General features: G+C 34.3%; 1 protein-coding gene across 4 annotated transcripts in view; it reads right to left on the bottom strand.

Annotated features, from left to right (window-relative positions):
- PALS1 (protein associated with LIN7 1, MAGUK p55 family member) overlaps positions 1-23025 on the bottom strand; it is a 104073-nt gene that overhangs the window by 54999 nt on the left and 26049 nt on the right. For 2 of the 4 annotated variants that reach the window (XM_082619911.1, XM_082619912.1), the window contains exons 2-4: positions 21428-21508; positions 14480-15007; positions 627-835 (exon numbers count right to left, since the gene is read on the bottom strand). In XM_082619911.1, the coding sequence (XP_082476037.1) occupies positions 627-835; positions 14480-14846 (576 nt within the window). In that variant the 5' untranslated portion in view covers positions 14847-15007; positions 21428-21508. The remainder of the gene's footprint in view (positions 1-626; positions 836-14479; positions 15008-21427; positions 21509-23025) is intronic. The other 2 variants (XM_082619913.1, XM_082619914.1) reach the window with 1 other exon arrangement.

Raw genomic sequence — 23025 nt, 5'->3', positions numbered from 1 at the left:
CCAAATAAATGCTTTTTTAAATAAATAAATAAAATACGTTTGCAAAACACATTAAACACTAAACATCAACAAGCAGCAGACACTAGAACTTAAATATCAGCATGTTAACACGAGAAACTCTCACTGTACATTAAAATTTAATTATTTTGGACCTTCTATACAGTATCTATAGAGGAAAAACTTCAAAATATCTACAAGTAACAAATCTTAGAAGTTACATATTTATGATACCTGATTATCGAATATAATTTAATCTCATCAGTATTCATTTATCTCAGTTTATAATGTATAATGCTTAAAATAAAACTATACTACAAGCATTAAAATTTTTCCCCTTTAGTAATTTAGACAAATATTTCTCTTACTATGCAAATATGTAGTTGTATATACAAATCTAATGCTATTCTCTTCATGAAACAGAGTCCTGACTGTGAACTAAGCATATATTTTTTTCAGGGTAAAATACACATAAGCAAATTTTTCCTAACACAATAAATTATTAACACGTGATCAGCAGTAATTAATTCTAACAAACCTTATATTCACACCAGTATTTTCCAAGAACGCTGCCTTACTATCACTAACAATTACTCTCTCTATGTCAATGAGATGTTCAGAATACATACCTCTTGTGCAAGATCTTGCGCATTGGAGATAAGAGGAAATGGAGGACTGGCCTTGTTCATGTGTACTGTGACAGCGTTGTGTATCTTAAATGCATTCTGGAAATCTTTATTTTGTACAAGTTGTAAAAGCAGTGAAATATCCTCCTGGCTCTGAGAATCTACCAAAGTATGTTGGATATGTTTAAGTGAAGAAAACAGGTCTTCCACTTCTAGTAGGAGAAGGAAAAGGTATCCAAAAATTAATTTTGTCTTAATTCCACATGTATTTTAAAATAAAATTTCTTGAAACAATAACAATTAAAGTTTTCAAAACAAAACTTGCAAATATTTTTGAGTGTCAAATCACTGTCATTTTACTGATTTTTAAGTAAGACTTTAAAAATTATACAACAGAATAACATTTTTTTCAAGAATGTTTTAATTATGGAACTAATATATATCACTATAAAAATAAATGAAGGATAGAATACATAAATGAATAAAAATTTAAAACCACCAATAGTCCCATCACTTAGAAACAACTTAAAAAAAATCATATGGCATTTCCTTTTTTCATTTAACAGGACATTTTAATTGTTTTCCCACATCATCAAACAGTCTTTAAAAAACTTATAATGGCTCCATGATGTTCTATTCTATGTCTAAACTAAAACTTATAATAACCATTACACTAAGTTGAGCATTCAGGGTGCTTCCAATTTTTTGCTAGTATAAGTAATGAGCATTTCTGTACATAATGATCACTGCTATGTACAGTAAAAATGTCTGAGATTCTGATGTTTCTTAAAATAATTCCAAGAAACAGAATTTTTAAATAAGATTCTGACATTTTAAAAGCCAAAGAGTTTTCTAGGGAGGCTTTACTAATTTATAACCCATTACCAAAATTTTTACCAATATTCAAAATTACCATTTTTAAAAACCTTCCATTTCTTTAACAGGGAGGTTGAAGTTTACTCAGGCACTTCTTTTGTGGTTCATAGAACTCTTATGAACATGTGAGTCTCCTAAAATTTTACTGAAAATTTGGGGCATGTGTACATATGCACGTTCCCATTAGTGTGCACGTGCAGCACATACATTTTTCTGGAAGAGGGTTATCCCCAAATGGTTAAGAACTACAGTTTATCTCTTCTCTGACCCCCAAGAGGTAGATATGTGCACATGTATATACTTTGTCACATTTGCTGGAAATAGTTTTCTAATTTTTCCATCTGTCTGTTAATTGCATTTGTGGTACCTTTATTGTAGAAGTTTTCGGCTGTTATGTGTTAAGAATGATCCACCTTTTCCTGTGTGATTTCTTTCACTGTCTAAGCTTATAAACTCCTTCCCCTAGGTCATTAAATGTTTACCTACATTTAAATTTTCTAATGGCTTCTATTTTGTAGTTAACTTCAATCTATCTGGAATTTTGTTATAGATTTGAGGGGAAATTTTAACTTCATTTCTTTTCTTCCAAATGGTTAACCAATTATTCTAACACCATTTATTGAATAATCCCTCCTTTTCCACTGATTTATGATACCACCAAATTCTTACATATATCAGGGTCTGTTTCTAGTCCACTGGTCTATCAGAACCACAATCTTCTTATAATAGTATTATAGTCTTTGCTCATATTGATATGACAAATACTTGCTCATTACTTTTTCAAAAATGTCTTGACTTCAAATGAGCTACAGAATCATTTTTAAGATACCTCCTCACTCTCTATTTCCTATTCATCCAGAAAGAAAAACCTATTGAGATGCTGACTAAAATTAAAACTGTAAATGATTCTGGGAAAAACTTTCAGTAGATAGTATCTGTGTATATCTGTGTCTTATACAGTCACATTTAAAAAAAAAAAGCAAAAACCTCTTGGTTTAAGTCTTTCCATTAGTTTTCTTCACACAGGGCCTGTAGAAAAGTTACTGATTCTTATTTATCTTGTATCCTACTAGTTAACAGTTGTTAAATATTTTATAGGTGAGAATAGCTCTTCTGTTGATTCTGAAGTTCCCTATCTTTTCCCCCCCAAATCAAAACAGCTTTAGCTCTCCTTATAAAAATTATATATGCTCTTTAGTAATTTAAAATGTACCAAAAAACTGGGAAAAAAATTGAAAGTCAAAACTGTCATTTGAATGACCTAAGAAGTTGTGATCCAGAACTAAATAAAACTTGAGAAATAGCCAGAATTTAACCATAAGTTAATGTTATCTACAAGAGGAGACAGAATATAGATAGGGGAAATTTAAAGATGTTGGTCAAAGAGTACAAACTGTCAGTTTTAAGGTGAATAAGTTCTGAGGATCTAATGGACAGCAATGGTGACTACAGTCAATAATACTGTACTGTATACTTGAAATTTGCTGAGAGTACATCTTAAGCATCCTCACCACACACACAAAAGGTAACTGTGAGGTGATGGATATGTTAATCAACTTAATTGTGGTAAATATTTCACAATATCACACTGTACACTTTAGATATATAAAATTTTTTTGCCAACTATACTTCAATAAAGCTGGGGTGGGGGAAGAATATGGAGTGTCAGATTTCATCAAATTCGAAGAAGTTACCACAGAATTACCTAAGTGTATAAAGAATTCCTTGAGTATAAAGAATTCAATAGCCTTAAAGTATCTTTAGAGCAAAACAGGAAAACAATTAAATATCTTAAAAGGAAAAACAATTACAAAACCAACAAAGTAGTTAAAGTAACTGACTACAATCTTAAGGAGAGGATAGACTTTCTGAGTGGATAATGAGACTTCTGTTTAAAATTTCAGTAATTGTTTAAAGGGGCTCAGCCTGGTTGTCAGGGCAATGAGAAAATCAGGAGCTTCAGGATCTCACTGCCGAATGAAATCAATAAGCAACTTTAGACAGACCAGAAGGTAACAAACTCCCTACTATGTCTCTTCAAGCCCAGGGGGATTTAAAATTTTAGAGACAAAGGAACTTCTACATAATCTCTGTGTACCAAAGCCACCCACAGACACTAAAATACTGACATTAAAAAAAAATTTTTTTATCTGTAGTCATACCTCTCAGCTATAACTACTGGTATTATTTTGTTATACTATACATACATAGCCTTTCAGACTTGTAAAAATTGCTGATCTTAACCATAGAGGTCACATTGTAAATGTTGTTTTGTAATCTGATATTTTCCAATGTCTTTAGAATAAATTCTTAGGATAAAATTATTTATCAAATAATAAAAACATTTAAAACTCTGATACATATTGCCAAACTGCCCTACAGATTTGTACTAACTCATACTCCTACCACCAAAGAACCTGAGTGCCTGTTTCTACAAACAGCCCAAATTTTTCACTTTTGGTGATCTGGTTAGGAAAACATGTATTTCTTTGTCTAGCAGTGACATTTAATGTATTTTCACAAGGTTAACAGTCATTTATATTTCTTCTTTCATTGATTTTCTCCTTATCTTTTGACCATTTTTCTACTAGATTCTTTTCCTTAATGACTAGAATTACAGAGATTATATAAATATCCCTGCAGTCTTAAGCAGAATGTACTAAATAAATTTTCTTGCTACATCAGAACAATGGTTTTTAATCAAGGATATTTATGAGAATCACTAAGGAAATTTACAAAGATATTTATGTCCTGAGTTCTACCTCAAACACAATCAGAATCTCCTGTGTCTTCTTTAATTTTATATATATATATATATATATATATATATGTATATTTTAAAGTTGACTATGTACCCTTCTGGTTAAGAACCAATGACTTACAGGCTTTATTAACAGCAGTTATTGTAATATTTTAAGACATGATATACTTGGGAATAACTAAAGCACTCACACCTATTTTCTTCTATACTAAATAACCTTGATTGCTATATTGAATTTTTGTGTCTTTATAGTTATTCTAGTTCCTCCTTTGCAACTATTCAGTATTTCCTTTTGTTGCCCTCTCTTACTTCCGTAGTAAACACAGCATATAATTTTCATTTTTAGAGTATTTTATGCACAAATAAAACACTGTAGTCATAAGCCAGCAAGGAAATAGGAAAAGTAAGGTAGGGTAATCCAAACTAGGGATGGCTTAATGAGAGATAAAACTGGAGATCAATGGCCTTATTTCACGAGATCAGTTAACAGCTGAGATGCAGCACAGACAGGCAACAAGAAATTTTGTGGTTAATCCAAAAGAGATGATTGCTTTAAAGTTCTAAGAGGGGCTCCCCAGGTGGCGCAGTGGTTAAGAATCCACCGCCAATGCTGGGGGCACAAGTTCGAGCCCTGGTCCGGGAAGATCCCACATGCCGCGGAGCAACTAAGCCCCTGCACCACAACTACTGAGCCTGCGCTCTAGAGCCCACGAGCCACAACTACTGAGCCCGTGTGCCACAACTACTGAAGCCTGCACGCCTAGAGCCCGTGCTCCGCATCAAGAGAAGCCACCCATTGAGAAGCCCGCGCACCACAAGAGTGGGCCTCGCTCGCTGCAACTAGAAAACGCCCACGTGCAGCAATGAAGACCCAACGCAGCCAAAAAAAAAAAAAAGAAAAAAAAATTCTAAGAAATCAGTAGGCTTCTCGTGTTGATAGGAAGTTAGGTAAGGAATACAGGTTCCAGAGAAAGAGTAAATCTGGTCAATTTTTTCATATTGTGTTCATACTGAGGAATTCTAAAGACATAAAGACCATCCGGGACAGTTTAAAATCCAGAAAAGAAAAAAAAATCTCAGGGTCAAACTGGAAATGTTTTTCTCTCAGGAGATCAGGGACCAAGATAAGATCTATAGGAATAGGAAGGCTGAAAGCAGAAGAACAATACAACTGAGCCCAAAGAGGCTGTTGACTTAGTACCTATCTACTTAAGTAAAGGCTATCAGGAGAACTTAAGGACCATGCCAAGTGCCAGAAATAACAACTTTAACTGGGCTTAAGGTTCAAATTTTGTAGGTTAGCATCAAGACCAATTTAAGCTTGTTAATTGTCATCCTTTACAAGTTCACTAACCTCTATGAAGTCCTATTCACATTTCTGTTGTTTAATTAGTAAAAACTGTTTTCACTGAAATTATCTTTTTTTAGGCGTTATCTCCAGGCTTATTGCATTAATCAATGTTGCCAGACTAAATTGAGATCATTTGCACTTAAGCTCAGCTTTCACAATGAAATATCACCAACCCGTTATTTGTAGTTGAAAAACTACAAATATGTATTTGGCCTGAATTACACACTGGTCACTGCCAATACTGAATAGAAAGACATAGAACAATATCTGTATTACAGGCATATATACATATATATTATTTTATTTAATCCTCATAAAATCTGAGAAACTTTTCCCAATTTAAAAAAACCCACCAAAACCTGAGACATACATAGTTCAGAGCAAATCTCTACAGATGGAGAGAATGAAGTCATACAGAAAAATGGCACCTGGGTGAAGAATCTTTTTGAACTTCTAAGGCAGTGCTTTTTCTGCCATACCAAGGGCTTAAAAAAAGATAATTTTTTTCTTTTTTTAGATTTTAGGGCTTGATTGTGACATGTCATTTATCTACTTTAGAAAAGCTGTCCTGAAGTGTCTTTCTGCCCAATATAGCAGCATGCAATGTACACTGACTAGTATTTAGAGGAGCTTACACATTCTATTTTACCATGTACCTGTAGGAAGAATTTCCTCTAGTTAACTGTGTTTGTACATGTTCACACATATAATACACCCTCCAAATGCTACTTTTATAATACTGTTGCATTTTATTTCTGCTATTTTAACCAAGTGTCTTATGCTTCAAATATTTTCTCAGAGTATTTTATTTCAACTCTAACATCACAATAGTATGCCAGGCAGTACACTGTGAAAGTTCAGCCAAAGAAACCAAAACTGCAGTTGTTGTGAATGTAGAGGCTATGTATCTTTTTGAGAAATATTGTAAAAATATCTTTGATAGTGTAGCACTAGCCTGGGTAACTAAGCAGTTCAGCAAAATTGATAACTTATGATTTAAATGGGCAGTTTTCAGATAAATTCCATATCTGCTTTCATGGCCAATTTAGCTGGGAAATTTTCCAGATAGCATTCTTAGGCAGGAAAGCTCCCCAAGTACTCTCATGCTTCAGGTTCAAATATGTTTCCATGACAAATGTTTAATGAACAAAGAGAACAGATTAAGTTACCAGACAGAGTTTTTAAGACTTCATTAAATATAAATATATAGCTTGACGAGAAGATATGGATTAAACCATATGTAGCTGAAACAAATAAATACGTAAAAGGAAATATGAAACACTAAACGATATAAACTTATTTATAAAGACATGAATTTCATCAGAGGGTTTATCAATTTAATGGAAATTAAAAATGATGCTGACTCTGACCAATAAAGTTTTAAGGTCACAGAGAAAGCAAAAAATATCTATTGCATTAGTCTTAAAATACTGATTATGATAAATTTTATTGGAAAATTCTGAATGGAATTCTGACAAAAGGTCTCTTCTTTGGTATTAAGTATGATGTCATAATGAAAAATAATTGTTGGCAATATCAACTCTGGGATTCTCATTCTGACACACGTTCATTTTAGTTTCATATAAAAATTCGTAATTTCAAAAGGTATTTTGTTGTAGGTTTAAAAAACTTTGTTTCTATATGGTATATCTTTAAAAGCATTTTACAAATACGTATTATGCAAAGCAGCAAATTTTCTACACATAAGAAATGTTCCATTGTGTTATGTAGTAATTAGATTACATGCTACTTAAACGAAAACCACCTAAGTTCTTTGAAATTCTGTGCAATTCCAGAGGAAATTTGAAAAATCTAATCCGATGCAGCTAAATCCATCCTGTCAAATATGTACCCTCTTCTATAATAATGATGAAGATAGACAACAAAGAGAGGACAGACTATAGAGAGAACAGAGACTCCCCATGTATGGAGATCAGAGGCTCCCTTCCCCATTCCCATACACAGAGACACAACAGGCACAAGGAAAAAGAACCACATGGACAGAGAAGTAGAGAGAAAAATAAAGAACACAGGGCTACCAAGAAAGAATGACACAGGTGTAGAGTGGGGAGTGAACAAAGAAGGGGTTCCTGAGGAAGAGCAGTACCCAGAACAAGGCAGGATGGAGGGAAGACAGAAATGCGGACGGACACTGTGCTGAGGGGAAGGCAAAGGCAGGCATGGCAAATCTGGCTTTGGTGATAAACTCTAGTCTGTAGCAACTTCCCTAGAAGCAAAAGTTCTTTATATCTAGTTCAAATGCCTTGTCCTGCAGTTTGATCTATTTCCTCTTATTTGATGTTCAGTAGACATTGTTTTAAGTTTCCCATCTCCTCTAACGTTTCATACAACAGTTAAATCTTGATTATTTATGTTAAAAGAGAGGACATATTATCTAAAAGCAAGAAAAATCACTTACATTTGGCTTTGGGATACAATTAATCAGATAAATACAAACACACACATAAGCCCACAAATCCACCCCCAAACACTCTCCTCTCCCCTTGGCCCTCTCCTGGCTGCCTAAAATATAAAAGAATGAAGACTCTAAAATGGGCAACAGAAAGCAATCACCAAGAGTTGCTCTATCTGAAAATTCTATCTTCAAACACCCAAGACTCTGGAGAATTGTTTGGCAGTAAGGGTAAACAATAAAATTACTCAAGGAAGCTAAGGAATCTCCATTTCTGGAGATCTTTCAAAGCAATGGAGATAACCATCTACCTTGGATTAGCTTTGTTATTTTCACTTACTGCTATCATTTACCCCACATGAAAACAGTTTCTACATATCTATTCTAGCATTAATATTCTTCCATTTCATTGTTTAAATAATACCAATTCTTTTAACCTATCCTCAGAAATTTCTGTATTTCAACCAACTTCATGACTTTTTCCTGAAAACTTTTGAAGATTTCTTCTTTTCCCCTAAACTGTACAGTCAAATTGACTATTCAGATGAGGAACTTAATAGTATTGAGTATGAGGAGATTATACCAGTTTCCAGTACATCTATCCACTGAATCGAAATTCGAACGTTCATTTAGGAAATCTTTGCTTAAGTAGGGATAGGTTGCCTTTCCTTTTTCTTTTTTTCTTTTTAAATTTAAGGACATAAAATTCAGATCTCTGAGCTTTGGTTTTCAGTGGACTAGGTTAAAGTGCATTTATTAAAAATAACGAGAAGCTCATGAAACACCCTGAACAGTAATTAATCATTAAAAAATTGGGTTACAAATTAAAAAGAAATTCTAGACAAGCATACAAGCAAAGATAGTTGAGAGAGATGGCAGAGCAAAAACCTTAGCCCTAAATATAAGAAAATGGAAAAATATCATTGAAATGACTAGTATTCAATCAAGTACAAAAGCTTCATGATTTTTCTCTGGACAAAACTGAAATGTGTTTGGTGAGCAAGAAAAAGACCCAAATTTGAAGGCAGAATACCTGGGTCCTAGTTATGACTTGGATCACTTATTAGCTGCAATATATATCACTGGAAAATCCATCTCAAGTCCCTGGGCCTTTCTATAAAATGAGTGGGTTTGACTTGGATATTATTTCTCAAACTTTCGTTAGTGATCCATTAAAATTGTATATTTTTTAATTTCTCAACCCAGTATATACATTCCTATTTGGAATAAAAATTTATAAATACTTACATGCAATATAATATACCTTAATATCTTCTATTTTTTTCTAGTTCTTAAAAAAATTACTGGTTGATAGGATGGCTAAAATTAAAAAGACGTATTGATATAATAACAAATAGAAGCAAGAATGTAGAGAAACTGTAACCCTCTCATGCTGCTGATGAAAAGGTAAAATAGTGCAGGTACTGGGGAAAATATGGCAGTTCCTCAATAAGTTAAAACACAATTACCATTTGATCCAGCAATTCCACTCCTAGGTATATACTCCAAAGAATTGAAAACAGATGTTTAAACAAAAAATTATATGTGAATATTTGTAACAGCACTATTCACAATAGCTAAAAGGTAGAAACGACCCAAACATTCCACCAACAGATGAATGGATAAACAAAACATGGTATTTCCATACAGTGGAATATTATTCAGCCATAAAAAGGAATGAAGTAATGGTTCATACTACAACACAGATGAACCCTGAAGACATTATGCTATGTGAAAAGAAACCAGTCACAAAAAGCCACATACTGTATGATTCAGTTTGATGAAATGTCCCAAATAAACAAATACACAGAAAGTAGATTAGGGTGGTCAGGAGTTAGGGGGAGGAGAGAATAGAGAGTGAATGCTTATGGGTCCAGAGTTTCTTTTTGAGGTAATGGAAACACTCTACATAATGGTGATGGCTGCACAATCTTGTGAATGTACTAAAAACTCATGAATTGTACACTTTAAAAGAGTGAATTTTATGGTATAGTAAAGCTGTTATTTTAAAAAATGAAATAAAAAATTACTGGTTAAGATTCACAAACTAATTTCATGGACTAAAAGGTTAGATGATCTCTGGTAGCTTCTGGTAGCTTACAAAAGTTAAATTTTAGTCAAACTTACAATGTGCAACATGTTTATGTGTTTTCACTTGGTCCTCAAGAAAATACAGAAACTGAGGCTCAGGAAACTTAAGTAACTTGTCAAAGGTCAATAGCAAGTGAAGGTAAAAAGTATTTAAACTCTACATTTGACTCCAGGCATCCCTGTACCAATATGCAATGATATCATGCATTTCTGAACATATAATGATGCAAGTCTTTGCAAGGGGAAAAAGTTAAAACCTATTAATACTTAATAGGTGGAATGAAGTTTTGACACATTGTGTCAAAGACTAAATGGTATAGCAGTTAATTATTTTTCAGTAGCATTATGCATATTTAATAACCAAACATTACATGACTATACACATATTCTAATGAATTTTTTAATCTTTATTTTAGGTTAGTTCTAATTTTAGCAATCTGAACAAATCAAAAAATCGTCAAATGTCCCAACATTTTAAACATTAAACATAATGCCAATAGGTCTAATCATTTCACTTCCAGAAAAAAAAAATTTCTCAAAGAATGGCTAATAAAGTTTGGAAATATCTATAGCAGTTGAGCAAAAATTTAATAGCAAGAATAACTAACTTCTCAGAAATGTATGAACTCAAGGTTTATTGGCACTGGAATTTTGTTTGTTGCCTTTAAATAAACTTTATTTTAAAAGCCAATCTTAAAAAAAGTTTATCACAATCCAGCAAAATTCCAGCATTTCCCATGGTCAATCAAAAGTCAAATAACATCAGAAACAAATGTGGAAGAAATATTTTATTTTATAATATCAAACACAAGAATACTCTTGACTTAAAAGTCTGAATATTCAGAGACACCTGGCAAAAAATATGTAGATATTAATAAAGACTGAAACGTGGTATCATTAATATTACAAAAATATTTTATTCATCCTAGTTTTCTTCCCCTTGGTGTGTCTTTTTAATTTTTTCTTTTTTCTTAACACTAGTAGCAGCTGGTGTAAATCAGAAAGCCCCTAATCACAAATTTCAAGAATCTCCTTATTAGCCACAAAACAGAGAGCTCACCATGGTTGTGTGATGGGTGGGTGTGTATGCCTTTCCTAAGGTCTCTTCAAAAGTGTGATAATCATACAGTGACATCCATGATAGATAGCAATGTTTCCTAGTTTATTCCCTTTAAATATTCTGTCTACTATATTTACTTGTCCACAATCCTGGCCCCAAATTACTTATCTTTGACTATAAAAATCAATCAAACAGTGAAATCTATAATCTAAAGACATCTGAAGATGATCCTACTCTACCTCATCTTACCTGCATTCTGCTCTTTTCTCAGAATTTTTCTAACAAGGTAGCTTGCTTTACTTATGAAAGAGAACAAGACAATAATATTGTATTTGTAGCAAAGCAAGTTTGAATAACTCGTGCCAATTTTACGGAAAGCCTCCCTAATATATCAAAATTCTTATAATTTATACTACTAATATTAATTATTCATTTGAAATTTCCACATCACTATTTTCTAATTCTCAATAAGATTCTAACTGCTTTTAAATAAGAAAATTCAGTTTATTCTTTCTGAATATTTTCTATTAATTCCATCCCTGCATTTTTATTATTATACAGTGCCGAATTTATAAATACGTTCATTAAAAACCACCACCCAGATAATTAAGGAATCTAACCTTTCCAATCACATTTTCAATTCTTTAAGGAGAATTTCCTCTACTCACAGATAAATGATGATGTATCATTTGGAAACTGAAGGCTCCCTCTCAAAGAAATAAATCAGTTGCCCCATCCTTCCCTCATTTAAAACAGGGTTGCTGTTTCTGGCTGTGAAAAAGGCTGAGAAGTTGTCTCCTGGCATGTGTGTATTAATCAAAACACTGGCAGGGAGACTCATACAACTTTAAGGGAGTACTGTTGTAGTCTGATGTGTTAGCAAATTATAAACAGGAAAAAAAATGTCTGATACAAAGCTAATATACTTCATTTTAAAATGAAAACGTAAAACTGAGTATATCCAAAAACTGAAGATTTGACTGACAATAACAACCTTATAACTTACGATAACTTTTCATGTTTCCTACACTTAACACATTTGTGTTGAGTGTATTAAAATTAAATCTATCACTTATTTCTCAAAATATGAAATATTCTCCTAACCAAGAAATGACTTACAGTACCTGGTACTACATTTCAAATTACTTTAAAATAAAATATGTTAAACAGCCTTACATTCAAAGATTGCACAAAGATAATTTTTAAAACCACACTGGATTGCAAGTTGGAAGAAAATATATCTGTGCTTTAATCTATAGTTGTAGAAAAATTAACCAAGCAGCATAAAAAAAGAAATAGGAAAAAGCAAAAAATTTAAGAGAAATGGTCTTCAATTTTCTGTGGTTAGGTAAAAAAATAAATAAAAATTCCCTAAGTGAATCTGGCTTAAGCTGTATTTGTTTCCTCATGGAAATTACATGAATATTGTCTATTAGATGGACTTTTATGCCTCATACAATTAAAGCAAATGGACAAATACATTAATCTTAAAGAAATTTAAACAGAAACCCAGAAGACTCAATCCAGGCTTGGGTTGGATATGTTACAATGTAAGCTTTCTCCAAGTCACAGAGCATATTTACAGAATATTTTAATAAAAAATAATGGAGTGGTAGGAGATGAAGGCCAATAAGAGGCAACTGGGAATGAAATAATTTTACTCTAACAAAACTCTTAGGAAAAAAAGAGCATAAAATTCCTTCACATAAATGTATTTTAAAAAATATGTCATCTTTCTGTTTTCACTATAATGCCTTTCATCTGAAGGCATTTAGCAGACTTCACTATGACTGAACACACCTATGATTTCTTAAGTCACAGAGAACTGTGCATACTGCTTTCTGTCAAGAAATGTGGATCCTTAGTAAATGTATAGCAAAGAAAAGAAGCAGATGTTGTGATAAAGTAGAAACTGTTCTAGACTAGATTTAGTATGTATGGTGTATATACCATATATAGCATATATGGTACCTTTATATATATAGATGTAATATATATGGTATACTATATACAGAGAGAGAGTACATATGGTACCTTTGAGTAAATCAGAAAAAGGTGTTCCACTCTTGGTAGCCAAAGCTCTGGTCTAGTGAGTGAAGAGCAGGCTGGATATCAGTCTCCACTCAAACCCTCTGTTCTTTGCAGTACATCAACTGCATATCCAGATTAGGCAAATTCAAACTTGGCCCTACCACTTAGCATGGAGTCTTACACAAGTGATTTAACTGAGGTTCAATTTCTTTTTCTGTAATGGATATTACAGAGCCCTGTTAACAGGACTACTGTGGGTACTAAACAGAAAGCTGTTTGCTACAGCATCTAGTACAGGATTCAATAGACACTTAAATAAATGGCAAAACAACAACGAAAACCCTCTCCTTCCATAGAAAAGTGAGGTGTCTCTCTTTTCACATCTATAAATAATAAACCACTAAGAAATAAAATACTTCCTTTTAGTTAGCCTGGTTTTAAGGGAACACAAGTTAATGTATACCACTGACACTAGTTCAGGAATCTCTCCTGTGTGTGTGTAGGAAGAGAGGGCAGTAAGTTCAATTATGAAATATTTTAAGTTTGGAAACACACATTTGACATCAATTTCTCTTACAGATTCATAATGCCTATTAGATTCTAAAGGGTACAAGAAGTACTGTAATAAGAAGCTGTTTAACTTATTTAACCCAGTGTTCTCAAAATTCATTTGATCACAGAATTCTTTTTTATTTATATCTATTAATATCTCATGGTACTAGTTTTTTTGTTTTCTTCACAAAATGAAATTTGGGAATAGTTAGTATAGGGACTTTTAAGCCACGTTTTATGTGTATTATGCCATAGGAATAGCACCAGTTCTTCTCGTTAACAGCCATTAATTAAAGAAAATCAAATCAATGTTAAGCTACATATATTAATTTTATTACTATTTTACTAACCTTAAGGAAATCAGAAATTCAAAATCTGAAAACTACTTTTCAGTAATTTTGATATAAAAGTTTGAGTTTGAAATAAAACGTGAATTTCAAGGCTTTAAAAGTTAGGCCTCATACAGAAATTTTTAATTCAAAGATTAGATATAAAAATTATGTTGTAGTGACTGAACATTTAGGATATGTGCTTTAGCTCTACATGGCTAACAGTAAACAATGGTCATATAGCCTCTCCGAGAAAGGAAGTGATCTTGGTCTGAATTCAAATTGTTATTACTTACATTCTCTTATATCCCTCCTCCTTCCTATACACATTTATGTTAAGGCAAGAGAAACAAAAGCAAAACATTTTCTATTATTCTACTGTTTTTACTTACCTAATATTTTCACAGCATAATGAGGACTTTCTAAGATAATTCCTTCCTCTGTATCAAATATAGGGTTATCTATTCCAGTTTTTGGAGGAATTTGGGCTAGTTTCTTAAGTCTCATGGAAGAATTAAGGTCAAGTTCTTGTTTTTTCCCTTCTTCTTCTCGCCTACGCCTCATGTCCTCCTGTTGTTGTCGAATACGTTCCAACTGTGCACTTCGACGTACTGGCATCATCCTGGTGCCCAAATCTCCAGGGCAGTCAACAGCCATCTCTCGGTGCTTCTGATGTTCCTCTGGTGATGCAAGATCAACATTTTTTACTTCGTTGTCTGATTCCTCAGTAACATGCCCATTCATATGGGATGTTGTCATGGTTATCTATAAAAACCCGTACCACTTTTTATAATTCAATTTTTCCTATAAAGCCAATCTCTTGATTCTGTAGTATAAAATCCATGTTACTTCAAAAAAAAAAAAAAAAAAACTTCTCACATCACATAATAATGCTATGAAAATGTATCCATGAAGGAAATCTAAGGGGAAAGATGGGGAAAAAAAGTATAAGAATTACAATATAAAAGTAGATTTTTTTACATAGTCCACTTCCAATCTCTATCTCTACATAATATAGAAAATATCTCATAAGTATATAATATTATCTTGCTATATAGATTAAATATTTTCCCTTCATTTTATAGATCTGAGGAAAACAAGGTGTTTCAAGAAAAAAAAAGTACCCTCTCAAGTATACTGTTTAATTTTACAGCTAAGAAAAATGATGTATTAGAAAGTTTAGCACAGCAAGAAAATAAGAAGGTTCTGGCTACTAGTTTAGTAGAGAATGAGATACTTAAGGTGTACAGGTATTTTAATCATCTTTACAGTTGTCTCAACATAATCCTTTATGCTCAATTAATATACATGAGATTGAAATCCCTTCCTAGTTAACTGCTAAAGAAACTGGCATACAGCAAGCCATGTTGCTGACTCGACATAAAGGCAGCACTGTGGGAGACAATTCACTTTTAGGAGTTTATGAGATGAAGAAGATACTCAATGTAAAAGAAATTTTAATTAGCAGCTAAGGCATCTACAGGATAAAACTACCTTAAGTGAGAAAAAGACTATGTCAGTTATCAGTCTTTATAACTGGTGGCAGTAAAAAAAGAATTAGGGTTAATTCTTTACGAGGATTCATTTAGAGAAAACGGTAGTATCTGTTACCACTCAAAAATGTTTTAAAGTCGCACTATACAGCAAACAAGAACATATTGGACTTGGAGACCAGAAGACTGAATTTTAATTCTGGCTCTGCTACTTCCTCTAGCTTTATGATTTAAGACTAGTTTCTCTCTCTGAACCTTAGATTCCTTTGGAAAATCTATTCATAGAATTGTTCTGAGTTTTTTGTTTTTTTTTTAAGATTTTTTTGATGTGGACCATTTTTAAAGTCTTTTATTGAATTTGTTACAATATTGCTTGTTTTATGTTTTGGTTTTTGGTCGCGAGGCATGTGGGATCTTAGCTCTTCAACCAGGGATTGAACCCACACCCCCTACATTGGAAGGCGAAGTCTTAGCGACCAGACCACCAGGGAAGTCCCCTGTTCTGAGTTTTAAATGAGATAAAGTTTTAGAACTAAAAACTATTTATACTTATATTAATTCTTAGTATTAATTTGATTCTCCTATTTTAAAAATCCTTCAACATATTTTAGACAAGAAAAATATTTTACTGGATGACAATGGCTTTTCATCAAGCCATTTCTTGGGCATAAATAGGCAGACTGTTTATACATGTGCAAACCCACACATTAAATCTAATTAGTCTTCTTTTGCTCAAGACTTTAAAAATATTTACAATAATAAACCTACTACCTCCTTGAGTTGAGTAGCACTCCAGTTAATAGGCTGGTTAGAGAACATGCCAACTAAGCAAAAGCTGAGTTTTCAGACAATATTCCTAATGCCAGCCAATCTTCTCTCAAGCAAACATCTTGTCACAGACTGCTTAACATAAACCCACCTAGACTACCAGGAAAACCACTAGACCAATAATCAGGAAAATAGATGCAAGCTACATGAGCCACTAGAATTACATTTTCACAAGAATTTTGGTAGATTTTTCTGTCTTCCATCCAAATTATAGCTCTCTGTTTTTTTTATAATTATGCGATCTACATAGAAATACCTTATTTATCATTAAATTGCCTTCTTTTTCATTAAAACGAGAGCTATTAGAATTATGTTAGATAGGGACTTCCCTGGTGGCGCAGTGGTTAAGAATCCGCCTGCCAACGCAGGGGACACAGGTTCGAGCCCTGGTCTGGGAAGATCCCACATGCCTGCGGAGCAACTAAGCCAGCGTGCCACAACTACTGAGTCTGCGCTCTAGAGCCCACGAGCCACAACTACTGAGCCCGCGTGCTGCAACTACTGAAGTTCGCAAGCCTAGAGCCCGTGCTCCGCAACAAGAGAAGCCACACAGTGAGAAGCCGGTGCACCGCAACAAAGAGTAGCCCCCGCTCGCTGCAACCAGAGAAAGCCCATGTGCAGCAACGAAAACATAACACAGCCAAAAATAAAACAAATAAATAAATTTATATATTAAAAAAATTATGTTAGATAATTCTTGTTTTGTAATACTGATTATATGCAAATGCAAATTTATCTTATTTAATATTTTCATTACAAGTAAGCAGAAATTTATGTAGGAGTTACTGTAGTGCTATGTTTAATTTTAATTTTAAAAATTTAGGAGTATATGTACTTCCAGAAAATTAAAACTCTCAACTTTCTCTACTTACTACATTTATGGGATATTAAAAATCAAATTTAATCATGAGTATTTTTTATTTATATATATGCTAGTCTACAAAAATTATGATCTGAAATTAAAACTTAGCTTAAAAATTATAAGATTGTGTCCATATTCACTGTACTAAATCATGGAGGTGGAAATTACAATCACACAAGAGAAACTAGGCCAGGTGATCTCAGTCAGAGTTCTCATGCTTGGACTATAATCATGCTTGTCTATCTGGATCTAGTCTTTTACCCTCAGAAAAATTTCTGCAACCTGATATTAATTCACTTAAATCTCCATTTTGGTCATCTCCCTTAGAATGTTCATAGTCCACTGGGAGAGACAGCAAAGAAAATGAATGATTATTCTTCCCAGTTGATTTCTCCGCATTAGATTCTAAATTTGTTAAAAACGGGTCATTCGTGTCTTATTTTTATACCTTCCCTGTACTTAACACAATACATGTCATATAGGAAATGTCCATTAAGTATTTGTTCAACTGGACTTAGAAATGTTATAAATTCAGATGATGGGCTCTAAAATTTAGTCTGTGATAGTCATAGCAAACCCTCAAGACATAAGGACACACTTCTTCCAGCAGCATTTCAAAAAACAACTAAAAATTAGCCAGATAGAACAGTCTGTTCCAGGCAGAGGGAAACACAAGACCAAAAGGAAAGAAGAGCATGAGAATATGGCACTTGCATAAAGTAGAACGGAATGCAAAATGGCTGGATGGGACAATGGGAGCATGTCCTACATGGATAATGATAAAACTAGAAAGGCAAGCAGGGGGCCAGATGGAGAAGAGTAACAGATAAAAACTTTGACCTTTATCCTGAAAGTAGTAAGAATCATCATAGGATTTAAAGCAGGGACTAACATGATCACACTCACTTTTAGAGAAATATCACTCTGGTAGAAGACTAGAGGATAGACTGAAGGGTGGCAATGAGACCAGTTTGAGGGCAACTGTAAGAAATGGGGGTCCTGGGCTTCCCTGGTGGCACAGTGGTTGAGAATCCGCCTGCCAATGCAGGGGACAAGGGTTCGAGCCCTGGTCTGGGAAGATCCCACAGGCCGTGGAGCAACTAAGCACATGCACCACACTACTGAGCCTGCGCTCTAGAGCCCATGAGCCACAACTACTGAGCTCACATGCCACAGCTACTGAAGCCCATGTGCCTAGAGCCTGTGCTCCACAGCAGAAGCCACCACAGTGAGAAGCCCGTGCACCACAAGGAAGAGTAGCCCCCGCTCGCCGCAACTAGAGAAAACCAGCATGCAGCAACAAAGATCCAATGCAGAAGAAAGAAAAGAAAAGAAAAGAAGGAAAGGAAAGGAAAGGAAGGAAGGAAGGAAGGAAGGAAGAAAGAAAGAAATGGGGTCCTGAACTAATTTAAGATAGTGAGAATGAAGAAAAGTCCTATTAAAGAAGCATGTAGGTTACAGAATTCCTAAACCTTGGTGTCTATATTTCATATAGCAGGGCAAAACGAAGAGAAGGAAGGAGTAGCAGTAGAAGCAGCAGAAGTAGTAGCCGTACCAACAAAAACTCCATTTGCTGAGCTCATGATTCTATGCCAGACACTACTGCAGGCACTGCACACAGTACTCACCCCCTTAATCCTCACTAAAACTCTAAAAGTAGGTCCAAGTATGCTTGTTGTATAAATGAGGGATGGGGACTGAAGTAGGTCTTGAAGACAGGATGAAGGAAAAAGAAAGAGGCCACATGAACTAAAGACAAAAAATTAAAGGTATGGAAAAAGTACAAACAAAGCTAGTTGAACTATAGCAGTCCGTTTGTATAAGAGAATACTGGCTAGAAAATTTGACTGGGTCCAACTTATGAAAGGTCTTAAATATAAGTCCTTAATCTCAAGGCAGTAAGAAAGCCATCAAAGATTTAGAAAAAAGCGGTGATCTGAACATAAATTTAGTTGAGCACTTACCCCTGGCTAGGTACTGGGGCTACAGAGACAGGATCCCTGCCCACTAGTTTATCTACCAAAATGTCTCACAGAGATCTAGAAATTAATGTGTCCATAATTAAACTCATATTTCCCTTTAATCCCCTCTATTCTCCTTGATCCTTTTCCTCCATTCTCAATTCTAATCAATGTATCTTCCCAGTTACCCAAGACCGCACAATGCTTAAGAGTACAGGCTCCAGGACCAAACTGCCTAGGATCTAATCCTTGCCTATTTTCCTTTTAAGTCTCAGCTCAAATACAATCTCCTCTGGATTTCCATAATTTCCCAAACTGGATATGTGCCTCCTCTGAAATCCCACAATCCCTATCACATCTCTGATCAAAATCGACTACAGCTATTTGTATCTCTGCCTGTCTGCCCCACCAGACTAGAAACGCTTGGAAGTCAGGAACCATGCCGACCCATCTCTGGATCCGTGACACTGCCTAGTATAAGAGCAAGCAAACTGGAGGCTTCAGAATATGAACCCAGGCAGTGTGACTTCATGGCCACTATCTTTGGGTCACTAGGTGGACAGCAGTGTCATTAACTAAGGTGGAAAATTCAAGAGAAGGAGAATTAGATAGAAGGGGAGATAAATCAAAGGGCATTACGGCTTAGTTTTAGACACAATTTCAAGGTGATTATACGTCATACAGGTAAATGATCTTATCAGCAAGGATCTGTCTTATTGATCTCTATAGCCCTGATAACTAGTTAAGGGATTAACGCCTAATTAACCATATGAGCAAATTACTCCTGTGTTCAGAACATCTGATGGCTTTCATATTGCCTAGAGAATAGAGTCCAAACTCACAAGGTAAATCCAAACTTTCTAACTGTATCCTTTACTACTTTCCTGTACAAGCCTTCTAAGTTAGCTTCCTCATTTGTGCCTGCCTATCCCATATCTTTATCTTCCTGCCCAAATGTCTTACGAACTAAGAAATAAGAACTGCTTCTCCTTTCATCTTCTGCTTTCAAGATCTACCACAAATCACTATTCCTTCAAGAAATTTTTCCAGATCACCCCAGTTAGATAATGATCTCACCATACCAACACTCCAAAAGACTTCATAATGCTCACAAGTTAATTCATGAGGTCCATGACAGATTCTTCCAGAATCAAAGAAACATTATGCTGTGTCCCACAGTTTTAGCGTTAAAGATCATTATAATTTTTAAACAGGCAAACCATGAATATTCTAGCTCATTTATGTAGTCATCACATAACAATAAACAATGAAAGAGAACCAGTCCAAAGGAATTATTCTGTCACTCTCGGGGGGGGGGGGGGGGGGAAGAAAAAAAACCCCTACAGTCCTTTGTTTGACAATGTGGAGGCTGGTAAATGACTGAACTAGAGAATTACCTCCTTATATGTAAATAAAAGACTGACTTATGCAGATAATGTAGTTACTGGCCCTAAGAGTATTCCTCTCATCTCAATCCTCTAATTATAAATAAATTGTTTTAAAAATGCCTCAAAGGCCCACATTTCAAATCCTAATCAAAGTCCCAGCTTATACCCACACCGCCATGGAAAAAAAAAAAAAAAAGAAACATTTTAAAAACAAAGCAAAACTCTTTACACATTCCACAAAAGAAGAAAATGAATTTTCAGGCTCGCAGGCCAAAGCTATTTCAATGTTAACTTTGAACTAGTGGAGAGAAAGGGCTCTGCTTATGTGAATTGAATATAGAAGAAGGGGGTAAAAAGGGGGTAAAAAGAAGCTAAATAAGCTTCAATAAGTACAAATGATTGAGACTGGGGGGCCTGAAATAGCCTGAGGGATATAGGCCCACTGAAAACTCCACACCAAGAAACAAAACCATTTGTGTGAGAGCTGGGAAACATGAACTGTTAGCAGGAAGACCAATTTCTATATAATCAGTATCCTAACTTTTAGGCAAAGGGATATGTAAAACATATACTTCAAGTGCACAAACACAGTCGGTCTACACTAGCATTTAGAACTCTAGATTTTTTTTTCAATTCATCCTTCCTCCCCTTCTCCCAGGAGTAATGCCCTTTGACCAGCAGCTGGGAAGTCTCATTTTAAGTGATCAGCATTCCTCTGACATTCTAAGAAGTTGCACTATTTGTTTCCATAGAAACAGCTTTGTCAGCTAACACAAAATTCAGGCCAAGAATAGTGAAAAGAACTTACATTATGCAAATTGGGAAGTCCTTGGCTACTATCCTTAGTTCTTCTCTGATTTTTCACAGAACTCAGACTAACTTTCTTACTCTGTAAAACAGAAAAGAGACAATTAATCAAGTGTAAAAGTCTGTAGTGTCTTTTAGAGGGAGGGAATGGGAGAGAAAAGTTAATTCAATATGATATCCAATTCTGTTTTCAGATGACTAGGATTTCTCAGTATAAAGCAATAAAAATGTACACACACCCATCTCTAATGAACATCAATTAAAATCAATATAAATTACCTGAAGTCAATGATAAGAAAGAGGTAAACATAACTGGTTTAAAAGCTTTTAAAAAAAGCACAAGACCCTTTCGTAGATTATTTTTAATGACTTTTTTTAGGTTAGGCTCAAACAAAAATGCAGTTTTTGGTTTTTTTCTGTTTTAACTACAACTTCTGGACCCATTTAAAACCTTATAAATAGTTTCATAAAGCCAAGAAAACGAGAAGTTTAGGATCCAAAAAGATTCAAAAAGAATCTGACAGACAAGAACCACAGTTAATTCAGAGGGGAGAATATTGATGCTACATTGAAGACCAAGAGAGAAGAGGATCCTGTCCTAATGGGAGATTACATTCTGATAGGGTAAGAGATAATAAAAAGCAAATACACAGTAAGATGAATTCAGAGAAAGAATTATAAAGAAAGTAAAACAGGGTTATACAATAGACAGTGATGTTTGGAAGGGGCAACATTAGATAAGATGGTCAGGGAAGGCCTATTTGAGGAGATGATAGTTAAGCTGAGACTTGAATGATTTAAAAAAAAAAAAAAAAAGTCAGTTGTGGGAAGATCCAGAAATAAAGGGTTCCAGATTGAGGCAACAGAAAATACATTTTTACAAGGATGTCACCAGAATCTCAACTTCAATGTATCCCAAACAGACCTCAACTTCTTCCCTACTATTGTTAATTATAGCACTATCTCCAAGATCTTCCTCAAGCCTTATTATCCAATCAGTTGCAAAGATCTGTTGATACCACAAGGTTTTTAGGATCCACTGAAAAAGTAGCAGAATAGCCACCCCAGAATATGCCACTAAAAGATACTGTTAAGAAAATGAAAAGGCAAGCTATAAAAAGGGAGAAATATTTGCAAAATACTTATATTCACTATAAATACTCTTACAACTCAGAAAGTCAAATAATACAATTGTTAAAAAGAGGCAAGAAATTTGACCACCAAAGATATACAAATGGCAAAAAATAATCATTTGGAAAGATATTCAACACCATTAATCATTAGGGAAAATGCTAATTAAAACCACAATGAGATACTGGCATAAGGATAGACAGAAATCTATGGAATGGAATTAAGAGACCAGAAATAAACTCTAACATTTACAGGCAACTGATTATCAACAAGGATACCAAGACAATTAAATGGGAAAAAAAACCGTCTCTTAAATGGTGCCAGGACAACTAGAAATCCAGACATCCACATGCAAAAGAATTAGGTTGCACTCTTACCTCACACCTTATACAAAAATTAACTCAAAATGAATCAAAAACACACATGTAAGAATTCCACAAAACTCTTAGAAGAAAACACAGGCATAAA

Source organism: Mesoplodon mirus (genome assembly GCF_964341445.2).
Source record: "Mesoplodon mirus genome assembly, chromosome: 4".
Taxonomy (NCBI): Eukaryota; Metazoa; Chordata; class Mammalia; order Artiodactyla; family Ziphiidae; genus Mesoplodon; species Mesoplodon mirus.
This window is presented reverse-complemented; position numbering and strand designations above follow the sequence as displayed.